Source organism: Neofelis nebulosa, chromosome 16 (assembly GCF_028018385.1).
Source record: "Neofelis nebulosa isolate mNeoNeb1 chromosome 16, mNeoNeb1.pri, whole genome shotgun sequence".
In the NCBI taxonomy this organism is placed as follows: Eukaryota; Metazoa; Chordata; class Mammalia; order Carnivora; family Felidae; genus Neofelis; species Neofelis nebulosa.
In genome coordinates this window covers 24,851,834-24,876,364 of record NC_080797.1, presented here as the reverse complement: position 1 = coordinate 24,876,364, position 24,531 = coordinate 24,851,834, and the positions used below count along the sequence as shown (strand labels likewise).

Sequence of the window (24,531 nt, the reverse complement as noted above, 5' to 3'; positions counted from 1 at the left end):
TAACGTTTATTTATTTTTGAGACAGAGAGAGACAGAGCATGAATGGGGGAGGGTCAGAGAGAGAAGGAGACACAGAATCCGAAACAGGCTCCAGGCTCCGAGCCGTCAGCACAGAGCCCGACGTGGGGCTCGAACTCACGGACCGCGAGATCGTGACCTGAGCCGAAGTCGGCTGCTCAACTGACTGAGCCACCCAGGCGCCCCAGGTTATTATATTATAGTTTAGTACAACTGATACTGAAGAACAGAGAGGGTCCAGGTCTTTGGGTGACAGGGGTGAGTAATCGAGCCTGTCCCCTCAGAGAAACCTCAGTTGGGTCCTAAGAGTGAGCCCAGCCAGAGGCTCGAGGGAGGCTGGTGCAGAGGAAATTGATTTATGTACATTTTAAAATTTCTAACGGATTCCTGAAAAGCGACAGCCTGCCCGGATGTGACGGGCCGGCTGGCGTGTGTGTTCAGGAAGGTGCCTCGTGGTCATCACGGGCAGCCTGGGTGACCTGCCTCGACGCTAAGATACAGAAGGACGAAGACCTTTGAGCAATCGTATCATCCATCGTGTGGGACCGCGAGAGAGCTGCAGAGGCCATCCACAGGTAAATAAGCACAGTGTTGCAGAAAGCTGTAAACACACAGCCCCAGCAATTGAAATAGTGACGTGCGCTTTGCCAAGAAACACAAGTCCTAGAAACCACAGCGAGAGGCTGCCCAGAAGCAGGGATTCTATTTAAAAAGGGCGCAGCCACATTTCGTGGACCGGCCTCGGTGCCCAGGCCTGCCCTGCATCTCCTCACCAGCGTCGCCTCTGGATGTCTGGGCAGCAAGGACCGTCCGTGTGTCCCAGTCTCCAAATTTTAATTCCTGAAGAATATCCAGAAGAATACATCCAGGCATCCATCCCTAAGATTACACAATCTTCCGGCCCTTTCTAGAATTTTCTAAAGCATCTTTTCCCTGTTTTTGTAAGGCATACCTAGATGTGATTTTAAACTTGAAAATCATTTTTACCTGGGTGCTTCTCAGGCTTCGGCAAGCGCTGACGTATTTCTCAGTATATATATTGCATATATCACATGAAAAATATAATCTTGAATTATGGTCAGAATTGAAATCATCTGAAGACGTTTTTAAGAAGGGACAAATGTTTTTGTTTTTTTTTTTTTTTTTACTGTAAGTTACATGTAGAAATAAACGCATGCTTTTCCAAGGAAAACATTTTTAAACGATGCTGTTTGGGTTTGGACTAAATTGCGTACAGATGCACATTTACACTTTGTGTTACGGTGTAAGAATAGACACAATGTTGGAAACTTTTGTGTTACGCTCAGAGAGATAACCCTGTTCGTTTGAACAGTCTTTGTATTTTGTTTGTTAAGTGACGGGGCAGACAAGTACTTCCTGTTCTTTCCTGCAGGAAAACGTGGCCCGTGTGAGTGGTTTTCGTCCCCACGTATAAAAAGTCACAGTGAATCTCATCCGCTCTATATTAGCTTTCGTTTTAAAAGCTCACAGCCATGCTCCTGTGCCGGATAAGAATTCTGCTCTGAGAATGCAACTCGTGGAGCCGATGAGGTGAGGTGAATTTGCAGATTTCTCATCGTTTTTTTAGTTTATTTAGAGAAAGAGAGAGCCTGAGTGGGGGGAGGGGCAGAGACAGAGAGAAAGGGAGAGAGAGAATCCCAAGCAGACTCTGTGCCGTCAGCACAGAGCCCGACTAAGGGTGTGATCTCATGAACCGCATGATCGTGACCTGAGCCAAAATCAAGGGTTGGACGCTTAACCAACTGAGCCACCCAGAGGCCCCAGTTTATCACTGTTTTTATGTTTCTCTTTAATGCCTCATGTTTCTACATCTGCATTCCTTCTGCCTCCTCTCTGTAACCAGTGCTCACCTCTGAGCCTGCGCTCACCCCGCATGACTAACCATAATAATCGTTTAAAGCCCTGTAATTCCCCAAACTTGGTGGCTCTGTGTTCAGCCGAGTGGTGCGACAAAGAATCACCTGACTTCTCCTGGAGCCTTGGCTAAACCAGCCAGGTGTGCTCGCTGGGATCGCTCCCTTTAAAAAGGAACACACAGGGCGCCTGAAGCGTCCGACTTCAGCTCAGGTCACGATCTAGCAGTCTGTGAGTTCGAGCCCCGCGTCAGGCTCTGGGCTGACGGCTCAGAGCCTGGAGCCTGCTTCCGATTCTGTGTCTCCCTCTCTCTGTCTCTGCCCCTCCCCCATTCATGCTCTGTCTCTCTCTGTCTCAAAAATAAATAAACGTTTAAAAAAAAAAAAAAAAAAGGAACACAATTTTCCCCCAGTATTTCTCACTGGGATCACTCCCTTTAAAAAGGAACACAATTTCCCCCCAGTATTTTATATGCCTGAATACGAGATGAGATCCCCTCCCAAAACTGTCCCTCAGAAAAGTGAACTTCTCTATACTTGATTCCTTGCCTGTTCTCAAATGACACAGCCTCCTCTTATTTTGTCGGGGATAGACTCCTTCAGCAGAGATGCCTCCATTCTGCGTTGGGTTTTATTACCGACAGAACTGGTTAAAACAGACTGGTGGCACTGATGGGTGTAGAACTTAACATTCTTTCAACATTGGCCCCCATCTTGACCCTGGTGACGATGATGATTGACATTAAGCATTTTGGATGAGTGATGGTTCGCTGGGAGGCTCAGTTGGTTAAGCGTCTGACTCTTGATTTTGGCTCAGGTCATGATCTCACAGTTCGTGGGATCGAGCCCCATGTTGGGCTCTGTGCTGACAGCGTGGAGCCTGCTTGGGATTCTCTCTCCCTCTCTCTCTGCCCGTCCCTTGCTCGCACTCTCTGTCTCTCTCTCTCAAAATGAATAAATAAAATTTTTTTGGATGAGCGAGGAAAGAGTCTGCAAGGAACAGGCAAGATTTCTACGAATCTACATATCGTTTTATAGGATGGGGTCTTTTTCATCAATAAATTAAACATAGGCAGACATTCACTTGTTTCATGTGCCTCTCTGATAAGTTACAGGTTGAAATTGACCAAATAACTAGGTGTTTGGGTTCTCACACGGGAGCAATGGACGATCCCCTTATGTAGCAGCGGTTCCCAAGGTCGTCTGGCCTTGGGATCACAGGGGGAGCTCCCAGACCAGTCCTAGTGGACTCCCGGAGGGTGGGACTCAGACATCAGGCTATTTATTTATTTATTTATTTATTTTTGAGACAGAGAGAGACACAGCATGAACGGGGGAGGATCAGAGAGAGAGGGAGACACAGAATCTGAAACAGGCTCCAGGCTCTGAGCTGTCAGCACAGAGCCCGACGCGGGGCTCAAAGTCAGGAACCGTGAGATTGTGATCTGAGCTGAAGTGAGACGCTGAACCGACTGAGCCACCCAGGCGCCCCAGGCATCAGGATGTTTAAGGGTCCCCAAGTGATCCCAGTGTACACAGAAGCTCTCTTTAAAGGGGTGTTTTGCCAAAGCAATGCAGGTACTAAGGCCTGTCCGTTGCCAGAAGGTTTGGACTCTAAGTCAGTCTAATTGGATCCCCTGGAAGACAGTGCCTTCTGGCAGAAAGCGTGACCTGGGTAACGGGAACCCGTCTTGGGCCATTTTCCCTTGTGCGTGTCATCTGCAGGAGGGACAGTGTCACCTCAAAAGTCCCCAGTCTTTGAGCTATAGACCCTTTGGGGCCAGGAATGCATACGCACACCAAGCTCTGTCTGTAGACTGCATAGTATTTCGCCCACACATCTGTGCCACAGTATTTTAAAGACATGTATGTGCTGCTGTTAGGAATAAAACAGAAATTAGCGTAAAGGTGTAATTGCCTCCCTAGTACCCTTTCTTCATTGTCTAGTTTTTCAGTCGTCTATAAAGTAGACTTTGTGAGGGTCCTGGGCCTGGAAACAAAAGTGGGGATCAAGTATAGAGGTGCAGTGGGAATTCTGCAAGCCAGCCGTCTGGGTTTGAATCCCAGTTCCGCTGCTTGCAGCAGGGAGGTTGGGGCAAGGTGGCCCCTCTGTGACAGTACCTGGCCCATAAGCCTATTGATGACCCAAGAGCCAATCAGGTAAAGCATGTGGCCTAGATACGAGCAACGACCTGATCAAGACTGCCTTTTACTGTTTTTCATGATCACTAAAATCAGTTATACGCTTGGGCAGACTGCCCCCAAGAGAGCCCATAAAGGACTAGCTTGAAGATTTTAGCCCACATTTCTTAATTTTTGGTCAAAACTCCCTTACGGCTGCCACAGCTGGACGTGGAGGTGAGGAAGGCAGTCACTTACCTCATGGGTTTGAACATGGCCTTCCCGAAGTCTGAGAACCTCAGAACCAGCTTGAGGTGGACCCCACTGGGTTTCACAACTGTAAGGGGGAGAGGCGGGGAGTCAGCAATCCTTCTGGGCCTAACCTCGGGGCTGTGAGCCTTTGTTCACTCAATAAACCCAGCTGATTTCTTCTCTTGGCTCTTAATAAGGCCCCGAAGCCTAGCGTTTGCTTTCAAGACCTTGCAGGGTAAGGCCTAGCATGTCAGGCCACGGAGAGTGGATCCAGGGGCTCAAGACACTGCTTTCTCTGCTGTTACGGGAACCGGGCAGACGACGCGGGATTCCCCGGACAGACACTCGCTGCAAACCCCAGGAAACGCTTTCCTAAGAAGAGCCACTGTCTTCCTCTTCGTACGTCCGTCCCAGTGGATTCTGGTTGTGGCACCTGTTACATTGCACTGGGCGAGTTTATCTACATCTCCTTCCATTCGGCACCGCATACCTGGGTGAGACAGGGTCTGCTGAGTAAGACACCTGCGGGGCCACCTCCGTCACCCTGAGCTGGGTGCTGCCTCCAGGGATGTCATGGAGCCCTTCACACGCTTTGCCCCATCCTGGCCTCGCTATAAGCCCCGTGACAGTTGGGACAACGACTTGCTCAACCTCTGTCTTCTATAAAATGGCAAAGGGCAGGTGCTGAACCAAAGGAAAGGGGAGCCCCGGGCCCTACAGACTTTCTCCCAAACCTTTGTCACATCATGACTTACACGGGAATTTCCCTGTTGGGTGGGTAAGTATTGCCGTCAACGCGGGAGGTTACTCACCGCTGGCGGTGACTGGCCTGTGGGCCTCAGTGTCCGGCCCAGACCTACCCACGCTGAGGGCTGGGGATTCCGGTGTCCAGGCACGACTGTACCCAATTCATAGCATCCTGGGAGGGGCTATAGCTCACATTTATCTTTTTGATTCTTTTCATCATTTACCCCAGTGGGTCTCAACTTTGGGTACATTAGAAGCACCTGGAGGGCTTCAAAATTCTGCTGCCTGGGGATCACCCCATACAACTGAATTAAAATCTCCTGGGGTGGGGAGGCCAGTACATGGTGCCTTTTAAAGCTCTCCGGGCAACTCTAGTACGGGGCCAGCTTGAGAACCGACAATGTTGTTAATTTCCAGATTCCGATTCACAAAAGCAGAGTGGGGACGGAAATTTTGCATCCCTTTTCTATTTTTTTTTTTTTTAAGCAGGCTTCGGGCCCAGCGCAGAGCCCAGCTGGGGCTTGAACTCACAACCCTGAGATCGAGGCCTGAGCTGAGATCAATGGTTGGATGCTTAACTGACTGAGCCACCCAGGCACCCCGACATTTTGCATTCCTAGCAAGCTCCTTGATGATGCAGGGTCCCCAGGCTCACCAGCGGGGCCTGGTAACTGTCCCTCTTAAAATCCCTTTTTTTTGTGTGTGGGTGGGTGGGTGGGGAAAAATGTCACGTTCTCAGAGATTAGGCAGAGAGAGTCATGCTCCAACTTCCGACCAGAAGTGGACCACGGAGTGGACGATGGGCCCCCCCTGTTGTTGCCAAATCTTGGGGTTCACAGGGCTGTGGAGGGGAGGGGGCTGGACAGAGGCGGGGCCGGGCCACTTACTCTGGGTGCAGTCACAAGCCCCAAGCAGGGCTTTCTCGTCCTGACTGTAATCTGCAAAGAAGGAAAAGGGCAGTGAGAACATCCAGGCTTGTTCCTGGAAGAGCCCACCACACAGGGGCCTCGACTCTGGTTTAGACCGCAGTGGGGGGAGACGGTGAGGCGGCCCAGGGGGCCGCCCTTGCCCACTCAGCAGGGCACGTCCCGGGGCCCCAGCTGGCTGCAGCCTCCACCCTGCTCCATCCCAGGGCCCGTGCCCTCTAGCCCTTCAGCGGGTACTCGAGCAGCGCCTGGGTGAGTGAAGGACGCTAGTTTGGTCTCTGCTAAAAACTGGACTGTTGGAGTGCTTGAGAGCCCAGACCTGGGACACAGCAGGCCTGTGTTTGAATCCCAGCGCCACCACGGGGTCTTTGGCTGAGCTGATTAATCTCTCTGAGTCTCAGTTTCCCCGCCTGTAAAATGGCCATGATAAGGTCTACGTCACGTAGTCACTGTATGAAAGATCGTTGCCAGGTTCCAAAGGAGCATGCAATAAATGATAGCAAAACCACCATCCTTTAAGTGTGTGGAAACTCTTAGGGCTCTCTGATGGGGCGGTGAAGAGATTACAATGAAAAGAGGTCTTTCAAAGGGGGAAAGGATCAATGGCTAGCCTTTTCTTCTTCTTACCTATCAGGTGTCAGAGTCAACCCTTTAAGATTTCACGCTAGAGCCCAGCCTGACATGGTTTACGCAGCTCCTCTGGGAGAAAGTCAAGGCGTCCCACAAGGCGACCCTGTGAGTCTCACCAGCGCTGATGGTGGGAGAGCGCCTCATGTCCTGGAGGAGTTGGCGGACGACAGGGCTGGACCGGGGGTACAGCCCGTGGCGGCTGATCCCCAGGTGGAACTGGATCCAGCTGGCGTCAAGTTGGAGCTGTAGTGGCGAGTCCCGGGAAGTAAGGTTGAGCTGTTCTTGGTACATCTTGTGCCGCCTGGAAGAGCAGAGAGAGTTTTGTTCTGTTTCCGTTGGGCTACGAGAACGCAGAGACTTGCGAAAGCACCGTGTCTGGGCTCTCTATTCATTCTTTCATTCATTCAGCAGCGGTATTAAGTGCCCACTGTGTACCCGGCCTTTTGCTGTGCTTAGGATACCATGGCGGGGGGTGGGGGGGGAGCAAAACAGGCACACGCCTTCCTTGCCCTCTGAGGGCTTACAATCTAGCGAGTGCAACAGGTGCATGGTTACACAGTGTCATACACAAACACACAAATACCTAACTATAAACCATGACAACCACGGCAGAGGAAAAGAGTCGATGATGACGAGTAAAACTGGGGACTTCCTATAACTGGGGATCTCGGGGAGGTGTTCTGGGCCTCTCCTGTGCACTTTTCCATGGAAGAGTCTGTATGTTATATTTCCCCACTATTTTCTGACCTTTGGAGAGAAGGAAGTGAATGGAGGGCAAGGATCCCTTAAGTAGAGATAGATTAGACAATAGATTAAACGATGAGTCATATAGGAAAAGAAGAATTAATTAGCCATTTACTGTTGGCCCACTCAAGAGCCTTTTCTACCAGGGTACAAATAAAAACCAATGTCAGTGCCCTACGGAGGCCAAGAGTCTAGTTTGGGAGACAAGTTGTAGGTCTGTGAAATCATGGGAGCCAAATAGAAGGCAGTTATAAGTTGACTGCTAGATATGTGGTTCAGACTACCCCCTCGCTCCCAGTATTTTGGAGAAGGGAAAGACTGGTCAGAGGAAGACAATCGGGAAGGAAGGTGGACTTCAGCTGGATCGTAACGAATGGGGGGCGTTTGGATTGAATGGGGTATTACAGGGGTGCGCGAGGAGAGGCCGGCGGGCGACAGGTGTATCTAAGGATTAGAGAGGGAGGCATTATTTCAACAGATGGTTGAATAAAAAGGTGGAGGCTTCCATTTGGAAGGCAGAGCAAATTAGCATGATGTCACCTGGCGAGGAGACGCTGACTGCAGGGGAACGTGGGATTTTTGGGGGCAGGGAAATGGTGCTCCTCTATGTGCATATTTCTCAAGCTGATACCACACCTCTGAGGTCTGTGATGGGTTGGTGTGGGTTTTTAAAACATTTTTTTTGCTATGATTTTTGATTTCTGAATTCTGTCGTTGCGAATTCTGTTAAGAATAAAGCATCCGAGGGGCGCCTGGGTGGCGCAGTCGGTTAAGCGTCCGACTTCAGCCAGGTCACGATCTCGCGGTCTGTGAGTTCGAGCCCCGCGTCAGGCTCTGGGCTGATGGCTCGGAGCCTGGAGCCTGTTTCCAATTCTGTGTGTCTCCCTCTCTCTCTGCCCCTTCCCCGTTCATGCTCTGTCTCTCTCTGTCCCAAAAATAAAAATAAAAAACGTTGAAAAAAAAAAAAATTTAAAGAATAAAGCATCCGGTAATGTAGCCGAGTCAACACTGACTCACTGTTTTGTAAAAACATTTAATTACATATGAATTCATTTTGATTTCGGAGTTCTCCTTTTCGAGCCAACACATTTTCTTTGTTCAGGTCCTGCCGCGTTTGAAAAGCTTTTGTGTATTTTAGGCACTGTGTCCACATTGCTAATGAACCCTGACCCACTGTCTTAGCTCAGATGCCCAAATAAAATACCACTGACCGGGAGAGTCAACAGCAGGCATTTATTTTCGCACGCTTCTGGAGGCCGAAGTCCAAGATCAAAATGTGGCCACGTTTTGATTTCGCCTGCGCCCCCTCTCGCTTTCTCTCGGCCTCGCGGACGGCCGCCTTCTTTGCTTCCTCACGTTGTCTTCTCTCTGTGTGCGGGCATCCCTCGCGTCTCCTGCTCTCATAAGGACACCAGCCCTATTGAATTAGGGCCCGCTCTATGTAGGAATCTTGGGGGGGGGGACACAAATCGGTCCACGGTACTTGCCCATTTACAATATTTGCGGCTAGTCGCCAGGAAGGTCCATTCCAGAAGGCTTTCCTCAACCCCAGCCAGGAGGTCAGGAGAGAGAAGGGGTGCGGACGGCGAGGTAACTCTACATGGATGGAACTTCCTTTCTGGACACGTTTCTACCCATCTACAGAATTCAATTAGGCTCACATCCGTCAGGCAGAGCTATGCGTTTCCATTTTCTCCTTTATCAGCCTCTCCGGGGGGGGCTAAGATAAGTACCTGGCGGCAGTGTGTGTATATTGGCCCCCTCTGGCCACCGTAACAAAATTCTGCAGACCAGGTGGCTTAGCCAACGGATGTCGGTTTCTTGCAGTTCTACAGGCTGGCAAGTCCAAGATTAAGGCATGGGCAGATTCAGTTCTTTTTTTCAGAAATTATTTATTTGTTTATTTTGAGAGAGAGAGAGAGAGAGAGAGAGAACATGTAGGAGCAGGGGAGGGGCAGAGAGAGGAAGACAGGGAATCCCAAGCAGGCTCCACACTGTCAGGAGGACAGAGCCCATCGTGGGGCTCGAAGTCATGAACCTTGAGGTTGTGACCTGAGCGGAAATCAAGAGTCAGCCACTTAACTGACTGAGCCACCCAGGCGCCCCCAGATTGAGCCCTGGATGAGGGTTTTTACTTCTTGACTTGCAGATGGCCACCCTCTCGCTGTGTCTTCACGTGGAGAGAGGGGAACCTCTCGTTCTCTTCTTGTAAGGATACTAATCCCGTCATGGGCCTTTACCCTCATGACCTCATCTAAACCTCATTGTTTTCCAAAGACCCCCACCTCCAAATACCATGGCCGTGGAAGTTAGGGCTTTGACATATGAATTTGGTGGTGGGGGTGGGTGGGTGCAGGGGACTCACAAGCATTCAGCCCATAAAAGTATGAGCTTCATTTCTCCACCCTTAACTCATCCGTAGGGCACACTTACTTGACATGCAAGGGAGAGCACACTCCCCATCTAAAGGGGACAGCTGCCATTAAGTTTCAGCTAACAGTAGTCATGTCTTGTCATTGTTCATTTATTTATTCATTCATCAAACATTTATTGACTGCTAGACACTGATCTACATACTGAAACTAAGGCTGTGTACAAAACAAAGCGTTTGTTGTCAGGAAACTTACATTTTCCTGAGAAATCTTTTATTCTGAGTTTTCAAGAGAAGCTAAGAATCCAGATATTTTTTTCTTTTTCTTTTTCTTTCTTTCTTTCTTTTTTTTTTTTAGAGAGAGTGTGCACAAGCGAGTGGGGGAGAGAGAGAGAATCTTTTTTTTTTTTTTTTTAAACGTTTATTTATTTTTGAGACAGAGCGAGACAGAGCATGAACAGGGGAGGGTCAGAGAGAGGGAGACACAGAATCCGAAACAGGCTCCAGGCTCTGAGCTGTCAGCACAGAGCCTGACGCGGGGCTTGAACTCACGGACCGCGAAATCATGACCTGAGCCTAAGTTGGCCGCTTAACCAACTGAGCCACCCAGGCGCCCCAAGACTATCTTAAGCAGGCTCTGCACTGTGGTGCCAAGCCTGATGCGGGGCTCCCTCTCATGACTCTGGGATCATGACCTGAGGTGGAAATCAAGAGTCAGACATTTAGCCGATTGAGCCACCCAAGTGCCCCTAAAAATCCAGATTCTGATCACAATGTATAATCTCCTTTTTAAAACATGTTGACTTAAGATTTAAAACATCCCCAGGGTGCCTGGGTGGCTCAGTCGGCTGAGCGTCCGACTTCAGCTCAGGTCATGATCTCGCCACTCGTGGGTTCGAGCCCCTCGTCGGGCTCTATGCTGACAGCTCAGAGCCTGGAGCCTGCTTCAGATTCTCTGTCTCCCTCTCTCTCTGCCCCTCCCCTGCTCATGCTCTCTCTCTCTCCTTCAAGATAAATAAACAGTTAAAAAAATTACAAAAAAATTTAAAACATCCTGTGTAGGCTGGGTATATGTAAAAAGGGAACGAAGCCCGTACTTGAAGAGACGCCTGCGCTCTCGCGTTCACTGTGGTTTTTATTCGCAAGAGACACGGAAGCAACTTCTATGCCTGTCAGTGGATAACTAGGTAAAGGGCGTGCGGTATATCTGCACCACGGAATATTATTCAGCCTTAACAAAGAAGATCCTGCCCGTGGACGAACTTCTGGATGAGGCCCGGAGGACACTGTGCGAAGTGAAAGAAGCCGGACACAGGCAGGCAGACCCTGCGCGAGTTCACTCATATATGGAATTTAACACAGTCCAACTCATTCATTGCAGCAGAGAGGGTGGGAAGGTAGTTGCAGGGGCTGAGAGGAAGGAGCACTGGGGAGAGCTTAGTCAAAGGCTACAAAGTTTCAGTTACAGGATGCGTTAAATTCTGCAGATTTAATACCCGGCAGTGTCACCACAGTTAAGGATACTCTAGTGCACGCTTGACATAGGCTAAGAATATCGATTTTAAGTGTTCTCGCTACGTGCGTGCACACACCCACACGTGCGCGCGCGCGCACACACACACACAAGGTAACTATGTAAGGTGATGGATAAGTTCATTGGCTGCATAGTGGTGAATTATTTAACAATGTATCGAAATATGAAGCTCTGCACCTTACACACATATAGGCTTTGTCGATTACACCCCACTTGTTGATTACACCCCACTAAAGCTAGAACAACAACAGCAACAACAACAAAATAACAAAATAGCACCCCACCCGTGTTCAGTGCCCTTTGCCATTAAAGTAGATGCAGATGTGACCTGAGTCAGCGCAGGGTGGTTTTAAGACACCCTGTCCCCCCGGCCGTGTAGCTGTGGGGAAGTCCGAGCACAGAGCAGACAAGGCGAGGGAACTCTGTTATTTTAAGACTTTGGTCTGCAAGAGCAGAAGAGACAAAGACGGCTGAGACCTCTTGCCGGAGACAGCAAGCCGTTGGCAGCCATCCAGCCCGGGGTGCGGGGAGATGTGAGCCACTGTGATCGTTCTTCAACATGACCCGTGTCTTATGATTTATGACAATCAGGGGAAAGGACGCATTGTTGACCAGGTCTGTAGGCCTCCCGCCAACTTTTCCTTATGTTATTAACATTTATTTTTATTTTAGCGACTAGTCAGGCCAGACTCTGAGGCTCAATCTCAGTGGCCTGCTGGCCTCTCTTGGGAGTCTGGTGGAAAGATTGCACAGGCCGGAGCTAAGCTAGTCACCCCGAATCGGAGCAGCGCCCAGAGCAAGTTAGGAGGAAGAGCCTGGCCGAGGGGGGTCTGGGCACAGGGTCCGTGGGGTGGGGCGCTCCGGGCACAGGGTTGGGGGGGTGGGTTGCTCCAGGCACAGGGTTGGGGGGGGGGCGGGGCGCTCCAAGCTGATGGGTTCCAGCCACAGCAGCAGGCGAGGAGGCAGAGTCCAGAGAAGGAAAAACACATGTGGCAAATTGAGTGCAACTTCTGGACGAGGACAAATTCCTCTTTAAAGCATCCACATTTACTGCTAGGTGGGGACAGTTGGCTCTCTGGCTTGTCATCCTGCCCTCGCCAGAGCCAGTGCCATAGCCTGGGGAGAAGGTGGGGCGGGAAAGAAAGGGTATCCTTCCTACTGCTTTTTTGTTTGTTTTGAATGATTAAATTAGGGCTGTTAAGGGTAATATCTTTTCCTTTCTTCCTTCCTTCCTTCCTTCCGTTTATTTTTGAGAGAGAGAGAGCATGAGCAAGGGAGGGGCAGACAGAGAGAGGGAGACAGAGAATCCGAAGCGGGCTCCAGGCTCGGAGCTGTCACCACGGAGCCCGACGCGGGGGCTCGAACCCACGAACCGCGAGATCGTGACCTGAGCCCAGCTGGCACTTAACCGACTGAGCCACCCAGGCGCCCCTTTTTTTTTAACGCCAAAAGGCACACCGCCAGCCTGCGCTCTGATCACGGTTGTCAGTGGCAAGCATGAAAGCGGTGAGCGTGGGGCGGGGTGAGGGGAAGGGGGGGTTACCTGCGTTCTTTCCTGTTTGTTACACTTAGAAAAAAAGGGATAGTCGTCTTCTAAAAAAAGCAGGTCAATCAATATGGCAAGAGTAAATCCCATTATGTTTTTGAAAAGATATAGCGCCTGGGTGGCTTAGTCGGTTAAGTGTCCCCCGCCTTGGTTTTTGGCTCAGGCCGTGATCTCAGGGTTCGTGAGTTCGAGCCCTGCGTGGGACAGCGCGGAGCCTGCTTGGGATTCTCTCTCTCCCTTTTTCTCTGCCCCTCCTCTGCTCAGTTTCTCTCTTTCTCTCAAAATAAATAAATAGACAAAAAAAAAGGTATGTGTGTGTGAGTGCGTGTATGTGAATGTGTGAATATGAGTGTGTATATGCCAGTGTGTGTATGTGAGTGTGTGAGTGTATGTGTGTGTGTGCATATGTGTGTATATGTGAGTGTGTGTGAATACGTGAGTATGAATATGTGTGTGTGCATATGTGAGTGTGTATGAGTGTGTGTATATGAGCGTATGTGAGTATATGTGTGTGTGTGTATATGTGTGTGTATATGTGAGTGTATGTGAGTGTGTATGTGTATGTGTCAGTATGTGTGTGCATATGTGAGTGTGTATATGAGTGTATGTGAGTATATGTGTGTGTGAGTGTGTATATGTGAGTGTGTATGTGAGTGTGTGTGTGTTCATATGTGAATGTGTGTGTATGTGAGTGTGTGTATGTGTGTATATGTGAGTGTGAGTGTGTGAATATGTGAGTGTGTGAATGTGAGTGTGAGTATATGTGTGTGCGAGTGTATATGTGAGTGTGTGTATATGTGAGTGTATGTGAGCGTGTATATGTGTATGTGAGTGTCAGTATATGTGTGTGCATGTGAGTATGTATATGAGTGTATGTGAGTATATGTGTGTGCGAGTGTGTATATGTGAGTGTGTGAGTGTGAGTGTTCATATGTGAATGTGTGTGTATGTGAGTGTGTATGAGTGTGAGTGTGTGAATATGTGTGTATGTGTGTGAATGTGAGTGTGAGTATATGTGTGTGTGCGAGTGTGTATATGTGTGTATATGTGAGTGTATGTGAGTGTGTATATATGTGTGTATGTGAGTGAGTGTGTGTGTGTGTGTGCGCGCGCGCGCGCGTGTGTACATCTGCTTGTCTTGGTTGAGTACCTGGATGCAGCCTCCATGCTTGGACTTTGCAGGCATCTGAATGGAACAAGTCCCGTCCTCTAGCAGCTCTGGGCTGGGGTCCCCCCATCTGCCCTTCGCGACACCTCCCTCCTGGGGCGTTGCGCACTCGCTCTGGTTTTGGCAAATGGGATCAGCTCCCCGCTATGCGGCCCCACACCGCAGAGGGCTGGAGCTCGGCCATCTCATCTAACCTCCAGGTTCCAGTCAGGGCTCTGGAATTCATTCCCCACGTCCACAATTATTAGGGACTTTTTTTGTTTTTACTGTAAACACAACCACTCCCTCAACCCCATCTTATACGTAGACAACAGGAGAGATGCTTTTCTCAATAATCTTCATTATTACTCAACATCCTTGCTTCATTTCCAGACTCAGAATTATTGGTTTGGTTGGTTGGTTGTGTTCTAATGTCTTATTTATTTTTGAGAGAGAGAGAGAAAGAGGGAGGGAGAGAGTGTGGGGGGAGGGGCAGAGAGAGAGGGAGACACAGAATCCGAAGCAGGCTCCAGGCTCTGAGATGTCAGCACAGAGCCCGACGTGGGGCTCGAACTCACGAACTGTGAGATCACGACCTGAGCCGAAGTCAGACGCTTAGCCGACTGAGCCACCCGGGTGCCTCTTAAATCTCTTCTGTAGAGACTTTCAAGGCTTTGATCCATTGTGACGGAAACCCTCACCCATGGAACTCCTTCAAGGGCCATCTCAAAAGCCCTTGACTCTTGCAAATAAAGAAGAAACACAAGAGCAAAACATGAGGCCTGTTTCGGGCGACAATAACGACAAAGACAAAGCTCTCTCCCTGCTGGAATGAGGTGAGCGTGTCACAGAAGGGACATTAATAAGCACAGTGCAGCAGAGCGGGAGCTAATCAGGAGTGAAATAATAGAAAAGGACACAGAGTTTTGTGTCACAAAGACCTGGTTCTGCCTCCTACCAGCAGAGTGACCTTGAGGATAGGACTAGGTGCCATTGCTGTACTCACAGTACCTCCTCTGGGCCCATGACCCCCACAGGAGATACACGTTCTTCTCCCCAATTTGCTAATGGAAAGACTGAGGACAGGGCATGGCCTTAAAAATAAATTTAGGCCCTCTGAGCCTCAGTTTACCCATTGTGCAAAATGGGGATCCTGACACCTACCTCATTGTATCATAAGAAATTAACTGCAGTAATATGCAGCCACAGAGAAGGCTTCAAAGAATGGTTGCTCTTTTTTTTTTTTTTTTTTTTTTAACGTTTATTTATTTTTGGGACAGAGAGAGACAGAGCATGAACGGGGGAGGGGCAGAGAGAGAGGGAGACACAGAATCGGAAACAGGCTCCAGGCTCTGAGCCATCAGCCCAGAGCCCGACGCGGGGCTCGAACTCACGGGCCGCGAGATCGTGACCTGGCTGAAGTCGGACGCTTAACCGGCTGCACCACCCAGGCGCCCCAAATGGTTGCTCTTTTTAATTCTTATTCTTATTCTTACTGTTTACAAAGACTGGAGGTCAGGGGCGCCTGGGTGGCTCAGGCTGCTAAGCATCCAACTTCAGCTCAGGTCATGATCTCACGGTCCCCGTGAGATGTGGGTTTGATCCCCGCATCGGGCTCTCTGCTTTTAGTGCAGAGCCCCCTTCAGATGCTCTGTCTCCCTCTCTCTGCCCCTCCCCTGCTTTCGCTGTCTCTCTCCCCACCCCCCACCCCCCCCCCCCAAAAAAAAACATTAAAAAAGCATAAAAAAAAGACCGGTGATCAGGCGAATAAATTTTCAAAAATACGATTGCAGTGGGTAAGGAGAAACAACCAGCTTTGCAAGCCAGAGCAAAATCCTTGGAACGTCCCGCGAGCAAGGGAGTGACATCTAGGTCATCTGTTGCATTAGACACCTCCACGTGCAATGCTTTGGCACATCCTCGAGGTCAGGCATCATCCACGGGACCTCGGAATTCTTCTGCGGTCCCTTGGTAGGCACACCGAGCACTAGCTAAGGTAGCTCCGAGGCATTAGGGACAGAAGCTGGTTTTCACCTTTTGAGTGCACGGGCGGGTCTGGCCTGGGGACCCTGGGCTACATGGGAGTCTGGATTCCCATTTGCTTCTCGGCAGGTGACTGGCTGAGAGCACGTGGAGGGTGCCAACCTCCCTTGTTCCTCCTGGGATCCTGAGGGCACGGCTGCTGGGGTGCGGTATTAATTAGCCAGGTGCTGGGAGTGCGTCAGGCAAGGCGGGGAGACAGCTGTGCCTCCCAGGGTTCAGGAAGGATCCGGAAGGTGCTCAGCGGCTTGAGTGAACTCGCCAGACTCCCGGTCACTGACCACACGGCTTCAGGCCTGAAAAACCTCCCTGGTGCCTGAATTTCCGTGTTTGGGGGAAATGGGAAAAACAGAATTTACCACCTCTGCCCCCAAACAAGGCCTAGGTGCCTCTGTTACACTGACACAATCCCTGTGCGCTGGGGTCCGGCCCCTTTGGAAGAATTGTGGCACCAAGCCGGGCAGGTATGCACACGACGATACTCTCTGCGGGCCACTCCGGTGCAGAAGCCATCACGGTATCAGAAGGGGGAGTTGAGGCCCCTGTTTGTTCTCCAAAACCAAGGAGCAAGCTATCCGTCCCCAAGGTTACCAGGGGCAAAGCTCAGGCATCCGACTCCTTTCCCCTGCAAATCACTTCTCAATCCGGTAATTTTACCTCCACAACCTCTCGAATTTCCTTCTCTTCCTGCTCTGCCCTCATGCCTCTCACCTAGACCCTGGGATGTCCTCTTCCCTGATGCTTCTAACTCAGCCTCGGCCTCTGCCTCCTCTGCCCCCACAGCCAGACTGACTCACGGCCAGACTGACGGGAGAGCTCAGCTCCAAGTTTGCATCTCCCTCCTACACACCCTCCGCTAGGTCCTCGCTGCCCACGACATCCAGTCCAAACCCCTTGCTGTTGGATTCTCCAAGATGGCCTCTCCTCCTGGTTTTGGACTTTCCCCCCTTTCTGTCCTACCTGACTCCTGTGTTCAACGCTCCCAGACCTTCCTCCCACCTCATGCTGTTCCTTCGTGTGGTACGCTTCCTTCCACATCTTTGTCTCAAGAATGCCTTCCCAGCCTTCTAGGCTAAACTCCCACGGAGCTTCCTCTTTGAAGCTCTCCTGGTCCAACCACCGGATATGATCTTTCTTTCTCGGACCCACAAATTTCCACACAACTCCCGTGTCTTCTACTGCTCTTGCCATATTCGGAGTAACGGTGATTTTGACCCATTTCTCACTCTTTCTAGCACATCGCAGACAGGGGCAATGTCTCGTTCGTCTCTGTCCCCCTTCCAAAACCCAACACAGCCCCCTGCTGGCAGAAGGCACCCGTGTTTACTATTGAAAGAAGTCGGAAGCTCTCAACCGACACATGCCATGGCTCGAGCCTATTTTTGGTGTCAGCGGGTTGCAAAACATTTCAGGGATTTGACGGTCTTTAATTCAAAACGAATCTGGTCTTTCCCCCCTTGCCCTCAGAGAAAACTTTCTGAAAACTTCTTGATGCTGGATCCTTAGCATTTGGCAGGTAAGAGGCGCTTCATAAACATCTGCTGAGTGAATGAATGTGCTGCTAATCTCACACACACTGAGCGCACCGCTCGGTAAGAACCACCTACTGTGTTCTTCTGGAAAGACAGTTAATAGAAACCACAAGCTTACTCGGGAGAAGCTGGTGTGCCTCCTTTTTGGATACCATATGTTTGCTACAGTATTAACATCTCCAGAGATCCTACTTGCCATCCTTCCTTCTTAATAACGGAGTCATCTTTGAAATTTCCCGGCTCTCCGGAGTCAGGACTGCCTAGACCGACCTTGGGAAATAACCCGTGTCCTTTCTGCCGAAATGACTAGCCTCCCCTTGGCATCTGGACACGCGTTCCCTTCGAAAAGCAAAACGCGGAGGCGCCAACCTCTCTCACGCATCCCTGTTTCACTGTGCGCCATAGAATTTATATTTTGCTGAATTCGGGGGTTATGAGGCTGTTATGAGAAAGGACACTCCCTCTGCTTTAAAAGCTCACACTGAGGCCCTCTGCAGAGGAATCTGGTGGTAATCCATTAATTATTTTCTAACTACCTGAATCCCGGCTCGTTTCCTGGAGCTGTTCATTCCTGAGTAATTCTAGAAGGTGCTGTGCTAGGGCCCCTGCTCCATCACCTAGGCTAGGACGGATGATCTTTGGGAGTTGGGGGAACCCTGGCTATCCGCACCCAGGATCCTGAATGGAGAGACGGAGGTGGCACTGCGGCTGTCAGGCACTCAGGCAAAATGCTCCCGGTTGGAAACTCAGGTTCGTGGTCGCTAAGCCATAGCATCAGAAGAGAGACAGAGCAAGGCTGAAATACTCCAGAGTCACGTGGTTTCTTCCCAGCTAAGCTCTACGTTTCTTAAAAAAAAAAAAATTGTTTTTTAATGTTTATTTTTGAGAGACAGAGCGCAAGAGGGGGAGAGGCAGAGAGAGGGAGGCACAGAATCTGAAGCAGGCTCCGGGGTCCGAGCCGTCGGCACAGAGCCTGACGCGGGGCTCGAACTCATGGACCAGACCGCGAGATCATGACCTGAGCCGAAGTCGGACACTCAGCCAACCGACTGAGCTACCCAGGCCCCTCTACGTTTCTTAAAGACAAGGACCTGCCTTGGATTTCTTTTGCTTCCGTCTAAGTATTTGGCACTAAGTGCTCGGCACACAGGAAATGCTCTACAAATAACGATCCCAAGATGTTCGAACAAATTTCCCCATAGCAAAGATGCCATCAGCCTCTGAAACGCTAGCATCGAAGCTTGGTGGGGGGACTCTCTTGAAAGCGGGAACTGCACTGGAGTTTGATCTCTGTTAGAACGGAACTCAGAAGGTTGGTTTTCCTCATCTTATGAATTTCCAAAAGCACTCTGGAGGAAAATTTTAAATGCATTATAGTGAGCCTTTGCAGGACTTGGCTTTCCACTTAAGTCTGTGCCCCCGCTTGATCCAGATGTCTGTTTCAGTATCCTTATCCTTGACATTGGTCTTAGAAAGAACATTTCTTCTGAGTTGTTGATTGTGGTGGTGATGAGTGTGAAAAACGCTCCTTTGGACTGTTCTGTGTCTCCCGTGACTAAGAAGGATCCAGGTTTAGTGGGGCCTGACACGTAGGCATTTGGAGGACCATTTTTAAGAAAAAGAGCACAAAATCATGAATACCACGTTAGGCACGAGAGTGGCTATTTATTAAGAATAGGAAGAGATATCAACAAATTAAGAGTGCCTTGAGGATCCAGAACCCTTTCTTCCGAGATTCCATATTTACCTGGAAATGCGTCTGGATTGGGACCTGGCTCCCTCCATAGCTAGCTTTCCTCCAAGCCTTCCAGCTCCCAGCACCCGCAGGGGAAGTCAGGGAGCCTGGGCTGACGCGTTATCAGCATCATGGTGAACCTGCCTCTGCCAGGCGAGTGCAACTCACAACCCAGAAATATTTACTGAGTTCCTAGCATGTCACTTTCAAGCACATTACCTTAGGGAAGTCTTTAGGGGCTCCATCCAACGGACCTTCCCCATCCTCCTAGCCCGCAGCTGAGTACGAGAACGTCAGCACAGTAAATAGCACTGAGCGGAAGCGATTGAGGCCAAGAAGGCCATGGGCTTTTGGAAAAGGCTTTTCTCTTCACCATTTGAATAGACTTTGTTTCTGAGAGCCAAGCATTGAGCTCCTGCTGGTGGCACATGCTCACTTATAGAATCGTGTAGAATGACCAGCCTTCCGCAGACTGCTTGACTCACGGTCAAACACCCATGGCTCGTCCTACGCAGGTCACAGGATGCTGACTGATGTCTCCCCGCCGCTCCGCCCCACGGGTTCAAAGGGCGTATTTCCCATTTCTTCCGTTTCTACTCATCTGCCTCCTCCTTTGTTTATCTCTGTGCCCTGGAGGCCAAGGGAAGCCCACAGAAGCTGTGATGCAGTATAGTGACCTGGGGCTGCAGACCCCAGAATGACTTCCCCTGACTGTCCTCATTTCCTCTCACTTCCCAAAACAGAAACGCACTCACCCCCAGTGTCTGTCCTTCAGCTCCGAAGGGGTATCTGCTTCAGTCAGCTCATGGATTGAAGCTTGATTTTTAGGGGTAGCCAAGAGGTGGTCATGCTGCTGTATCTGTAAATTAATGGTGCGTTTGCAAATCCAGAGCGGGGGGGGAGGAGGCAGGTCCTGAGTCCTGAGTCCTGGCCCTGCCGCTCACAGCCAGTTACCTGACCTCTCTGTGCCTCACTCCCGCTGAAAAGTCGGGATGCTAAATGGACCCACCTTATGCGATTTTCATGAAGAGTAAATGAATGGATTGTTATTTGTGTGCGCTGTTATTACTGTGAGTCCTGGGACTCCATTTTCATAAGGGCCTGTATGCCTCATGCCGGTGGGGAAGGATTTTGTGCCGGGGCCGCTTAATTTTCCAGTTGCCCGATTTCTGTGCACGGCGGTGGGGGTGGGAAGTAAGAAGAACCCTGGTCTGCGTTCGCCGGGCTGGTTCCTGCACTAGGCTGAGTAATGGCTCCCCCAAAGATATCCATATCCGAGTGCTGACACCTGTGAACGTTTCCCAAAATGACCAAAGGGACTTGCAGCAGCGATGAAGCTGGGGATCCGGAGAGGGGGTGACGATCCTGGATCGCCTGAATGTGGTCACAAGTATCCTTCTCAGACAGACACACAGGGGAGAAGACAGAGAGTGGAGGAGAAGGCGATGTGACCAGAGGGGCAGAGATCCGCGCGGGCAGGGACCTGGGGTCACGAGAAGCTGAAAATGGCAAGAAATGAGTTCCCCCCTGGAGCCTTGGGAGAGAACGCGGTCTTGCCTACAACTTGACTTTGGACTTTTGGCCTCCAGAAAAAGCAAGGAAATAAATTGCTGTTTTTTTTTTTAGGCTGCCCAGTTTGTGGTAATTTGTTTTGGCAGGCTCTAATCCGGTCAGCCGGGGGCAGGTACAGCCGAGGGAGCCAATGGAAAGAAACTACCAGCCACGGGTGGTTCTCAGCACCGCTATCCCTGAGAACGAGTCCAAAAGGGTGTCCCCTAAGAAAGCACCTTTCCCACGCCCAGGAGCTGGCCCTGGGGAAAGTGGATGTTAATAGGCTGGAGAGAAGTTACTGCTTCTCCATCTGTCCCCAATTCTGAACCTTGGCTGCCTGCTAAACTCTTTAAACAGATCTGGCCGGACAATGAAAGAAGCTCCCAGAAAGACACGAGAGCCTGGTGGCAGGCAACAAGGGGATGCTTGTCCGGATCCGAATCCGGGCTGCTGCGCCCTTGACCTCCGGCTGCTGAGACACCTGTTGCCGGCGCCCTTGGCTTCCCCGGGCGCTCTCGCACACGGCGGTAACTGGGAATCGTCAACGCACCGGAGCTTTTGCTCTGGGCCAGACACTTCACGAGCACTGGCTCGCTGCTTGTCCCACCTACCCACTGAGGCAGGTCCACCGTTAGCCCAATTTCATAGATGAGGAGACTGACTTGAGTTAGGGACCTGTCTGGAACTGGCTCAAGGTGACGGGGCTGGCGAGTAGCAGCTGCCAAGCAGGGACTCAAATCTCACCAGCTGCCTTCTGAGGGCACCTCTTCATCGCCACTCTGGATGCCCGTACCATCTTGGGCCATTTACCACCCTCTGGCTCCTCGTGCGGGGGCTCTGAAGGCCCATGGATGCAACCGGGAAGCTCAGCCAGGTAGGGAGAGCATCACTGTACCCATCCGTCACACTCGGTGGTGGGTACCACAGAAGACATTAGCTACGTGTAGGTGGGAACTTAAGGCACAAGATGACTTGCTTAACTGACGCAGAAGTCCGAGATAAAAGAAGAAACCCTCGGTCCTCGTGACCCAACGTGTGAAAAAAAATAAAGATCCTACCAAAGCTCAGAGCTTGTTGATTTTGGATGGCTTAACAGAATGGGCTAGATGCCTCTGGCGACCTGGAAGGACAGTCCGGGAGCTGAGACTGTGACGTCAGGTGGGAACTTGCTTCTCTGACTTCACAACAGATCCGATCTATTAAGACCGATCCCCAGAGATGTGAGTAGATTGCACACTCTGGAGAGGAGTGCACGGACCATCCCTAGTCTAAGGGGTCCTCAGACTCAAGTCGGAACGAGTGGATCCCTTCCGCTTGGGCTACAATTCCCCGGTTCTGGTCCCGGACATAAGCTAAGCACCAGAATGACTAACAGACCTCACGGGTTTGTTAGTAAATGTGGAAAGGGCTGCAAACTATAACCTCTCTGGGCGAGCCGCAGATGTGGGGAGACAGTAGAGGCTCTGGAAAGCCCTGCAGCCAGCCCTCCCCAAGAGCCCTTCCTTTACACAGCACGTGTCAGCACCCACTGGATGCTGTATTGCACACAACACCCTTGGAAAATATTAAATATTAATACTGGACCAAGGAACCCCTCAACCCAAGCACGATGTGATGATTCATAGAGCAGGGGTCCCACACTGTCACCCATTATTTCCATAGGACTGTCACCTCTGGGGAAGACCAGAGGTTCTCAACTAGAGGCAATTTCACCCCCCGAGGGGATGGCGATACTTAGAGACATTTTGTGTTATCGTTGGTGGGGGGAGTGCTCGGGGGTGCCGCGGAACACCCGATGGGACATAGGAGAGCCGAGCGCAACAGAAAATTGGGCCAAAATGTCAGCAGTGCTGAAGTTGAGAAACCCTGGGCTGGAGCCACAGAATCACTAGGAAATAAAGCACTGAATCCTCTGATGATGACCCGATCGCTACGATGGGTTCTGGACTCTGTGCAATTTAATATTTTCCATAGACACCATCAAAGCCTTCCTTGGGGCCTCCTACCCTCCTCTCTATCTCTGTGCAGCAAAAATTAAAAATGCTGCTTAATTGCTTAAAAAAAAAACAACCCAGTGTGAGTCAGAAGTCATTCAGTCATCACCTTTCTACCAAACTAACAAGCATGTTGACAAAATCCTAACACACGTGTTACTTGTAAGAGATGTGGCATTGATCCACTTACGTGTCCCAATTTTGGTTCTTTTCATCCTCCAGTTGTGCAATCCCCAAAGCAACAAATCTATGTTTCACAAACACACACACACACACACGCACACACACACACCTGCGCACACACATGCACACACACACTGTTAGCCGATGATACTGACATCGTGTGGACATGTGTCTTCTCTGGTCTGTACCATTTTCCTGAGTGCAGAAAACAGAAATGTGGTCTGGGGCGCCTGGGTGGCTCAGTCGGTTAAGTGTCCGACTTCGGCTCAGGTCATGATCTCATGGCTCATGAGTTCGAGCCCCGTGTCGGGCTCTGTGCTGACAGCTGGGAGCCTGGAGCCTGCTTCAGATTCTGTGTCTCCCTCTCTCTCTCTGCCCCTCTCCCGCTGATGCGCTCTCTTTCAAAAATAAATCAACATGAAAAAATTATTATTATTTTTTTTAAAGAAATGTGGTCTAAAGGCAGTACTCAGAGTGGACCAAGAGAAAAGAGGAACTTTAAAAATCCACACCCTGGGTCCTCTGATAATCAAAGGTTGATCAGAACATATTTATTTTCAAAAACGTGTGAGCTTTTCCTTACTGCTTATCACACAGGCACGGACATTTGAAGGACAGAAAGATCTGCATGAAGGGATATTTAACTACAGGGGGTTGCAGTAGAGGGCTAGGCTGGGAGCACATATTTTCATGGTTTGTAGGCAAATTTCCTTGTGGCTCACCCACAGCTGAAATTCTTTCAAGTCCTTGGCCCGTGAGCTAGCGTTAATTTGCATGGTATTATTTTTTCCATCGGTTTAACAAACTGAGAGCATGATTGCCGATCTTGGCCTGTTTTCCTCCTCAGCATGAGCAGTGACCCGTGTGCGGGAGGATGATTTATTGAGATATTAATTTGTTTTTTTTTTTTGTTCTTGCAGAATTTCTCCCACCCCCGTTCTGAGAAGGTAGCTGGGCTTTTGCATGTGTCTCCGAGGGTGTTTATGATCTAGGACCGAGCACACACTTTGGACAGGCTACCCCACTCCTTCCTTCTCTGGCTTTTTTGACTTTTGGATTTCTGGGAAGCCTAAACTCAGTGAGGGGATACGCTTGACAGGGGAGTTTGACAGAGACCAGGAGGTGCCTACCGAAGCAGAGAGTATTGGGGAGGTACGCAGATTCCCCGAGCTTAGGAAAGGTGGCTTTGGGGTCGTGTGTCTGGCCTGTTTCCTGGGGGTGACCCAGGGTGGTGGAAAATGGCATAGCGTGCCTAGGAAGGTGCATTTCAGGTACCAGAAACCCACCTAGTTCTATACTTGCACTTGAGATCGTTCCAGACCCCACAGTTTCCCAGCTGGACAAGGCTAGGTGATGGGACGTGGATTAGGGGGTCCTCCTCAAGTGTTCTACCACCGGAAAACCTTCAGGCCATCCCCCCAACACTGAGGGGGTTTGGGGAAAGGAGATCCCGTGATGGCTCAGATTCAATTCCCAACCAACCCAATAGGAGTTTCATTTCATTTGACTTTCTTTCAAGAAAAGTTTCATTTCATTTGACTTTTTTTTTTTTTTAGGAGAAGAAATCGGGGCACCTGGGTGGCCCA

General features: G+C 50.3%; 1 protein-coding gene across 2 annotated transcripts in view; it reads right to left on the bottom strand.

The window, feature by feature from the left end:
- Positions 1-24,531, bottom strand: part of FAM20A (FAM20A golgi associated secretory pathway pseudokinase) — a 50,536-nt gene that overhangs the window by 6,000 nt on the left and 20,005 nt on the right. For both annotated transcript variants that reach the window (XM_058702781.1, XM_058702782.1), the window contains exons 2-4: positions 6,685-6,869; positions 5,900-5,950; positions 4,272-4,350 (exon numbers count right to left, since the gene is read on the bottom strand). In XM_058702781.1, the coding sequence (XP_058558764.1) occupies positions 4,272-4,350; positions 5,900-5,950; positions 6,685-6,869 (315 nt within the window). The remainder of the gene's footprint in view (positions 1-4,271; positions 4,351-5,899; positions 5,951-6,684; positions 6,870-24,531) is intronic.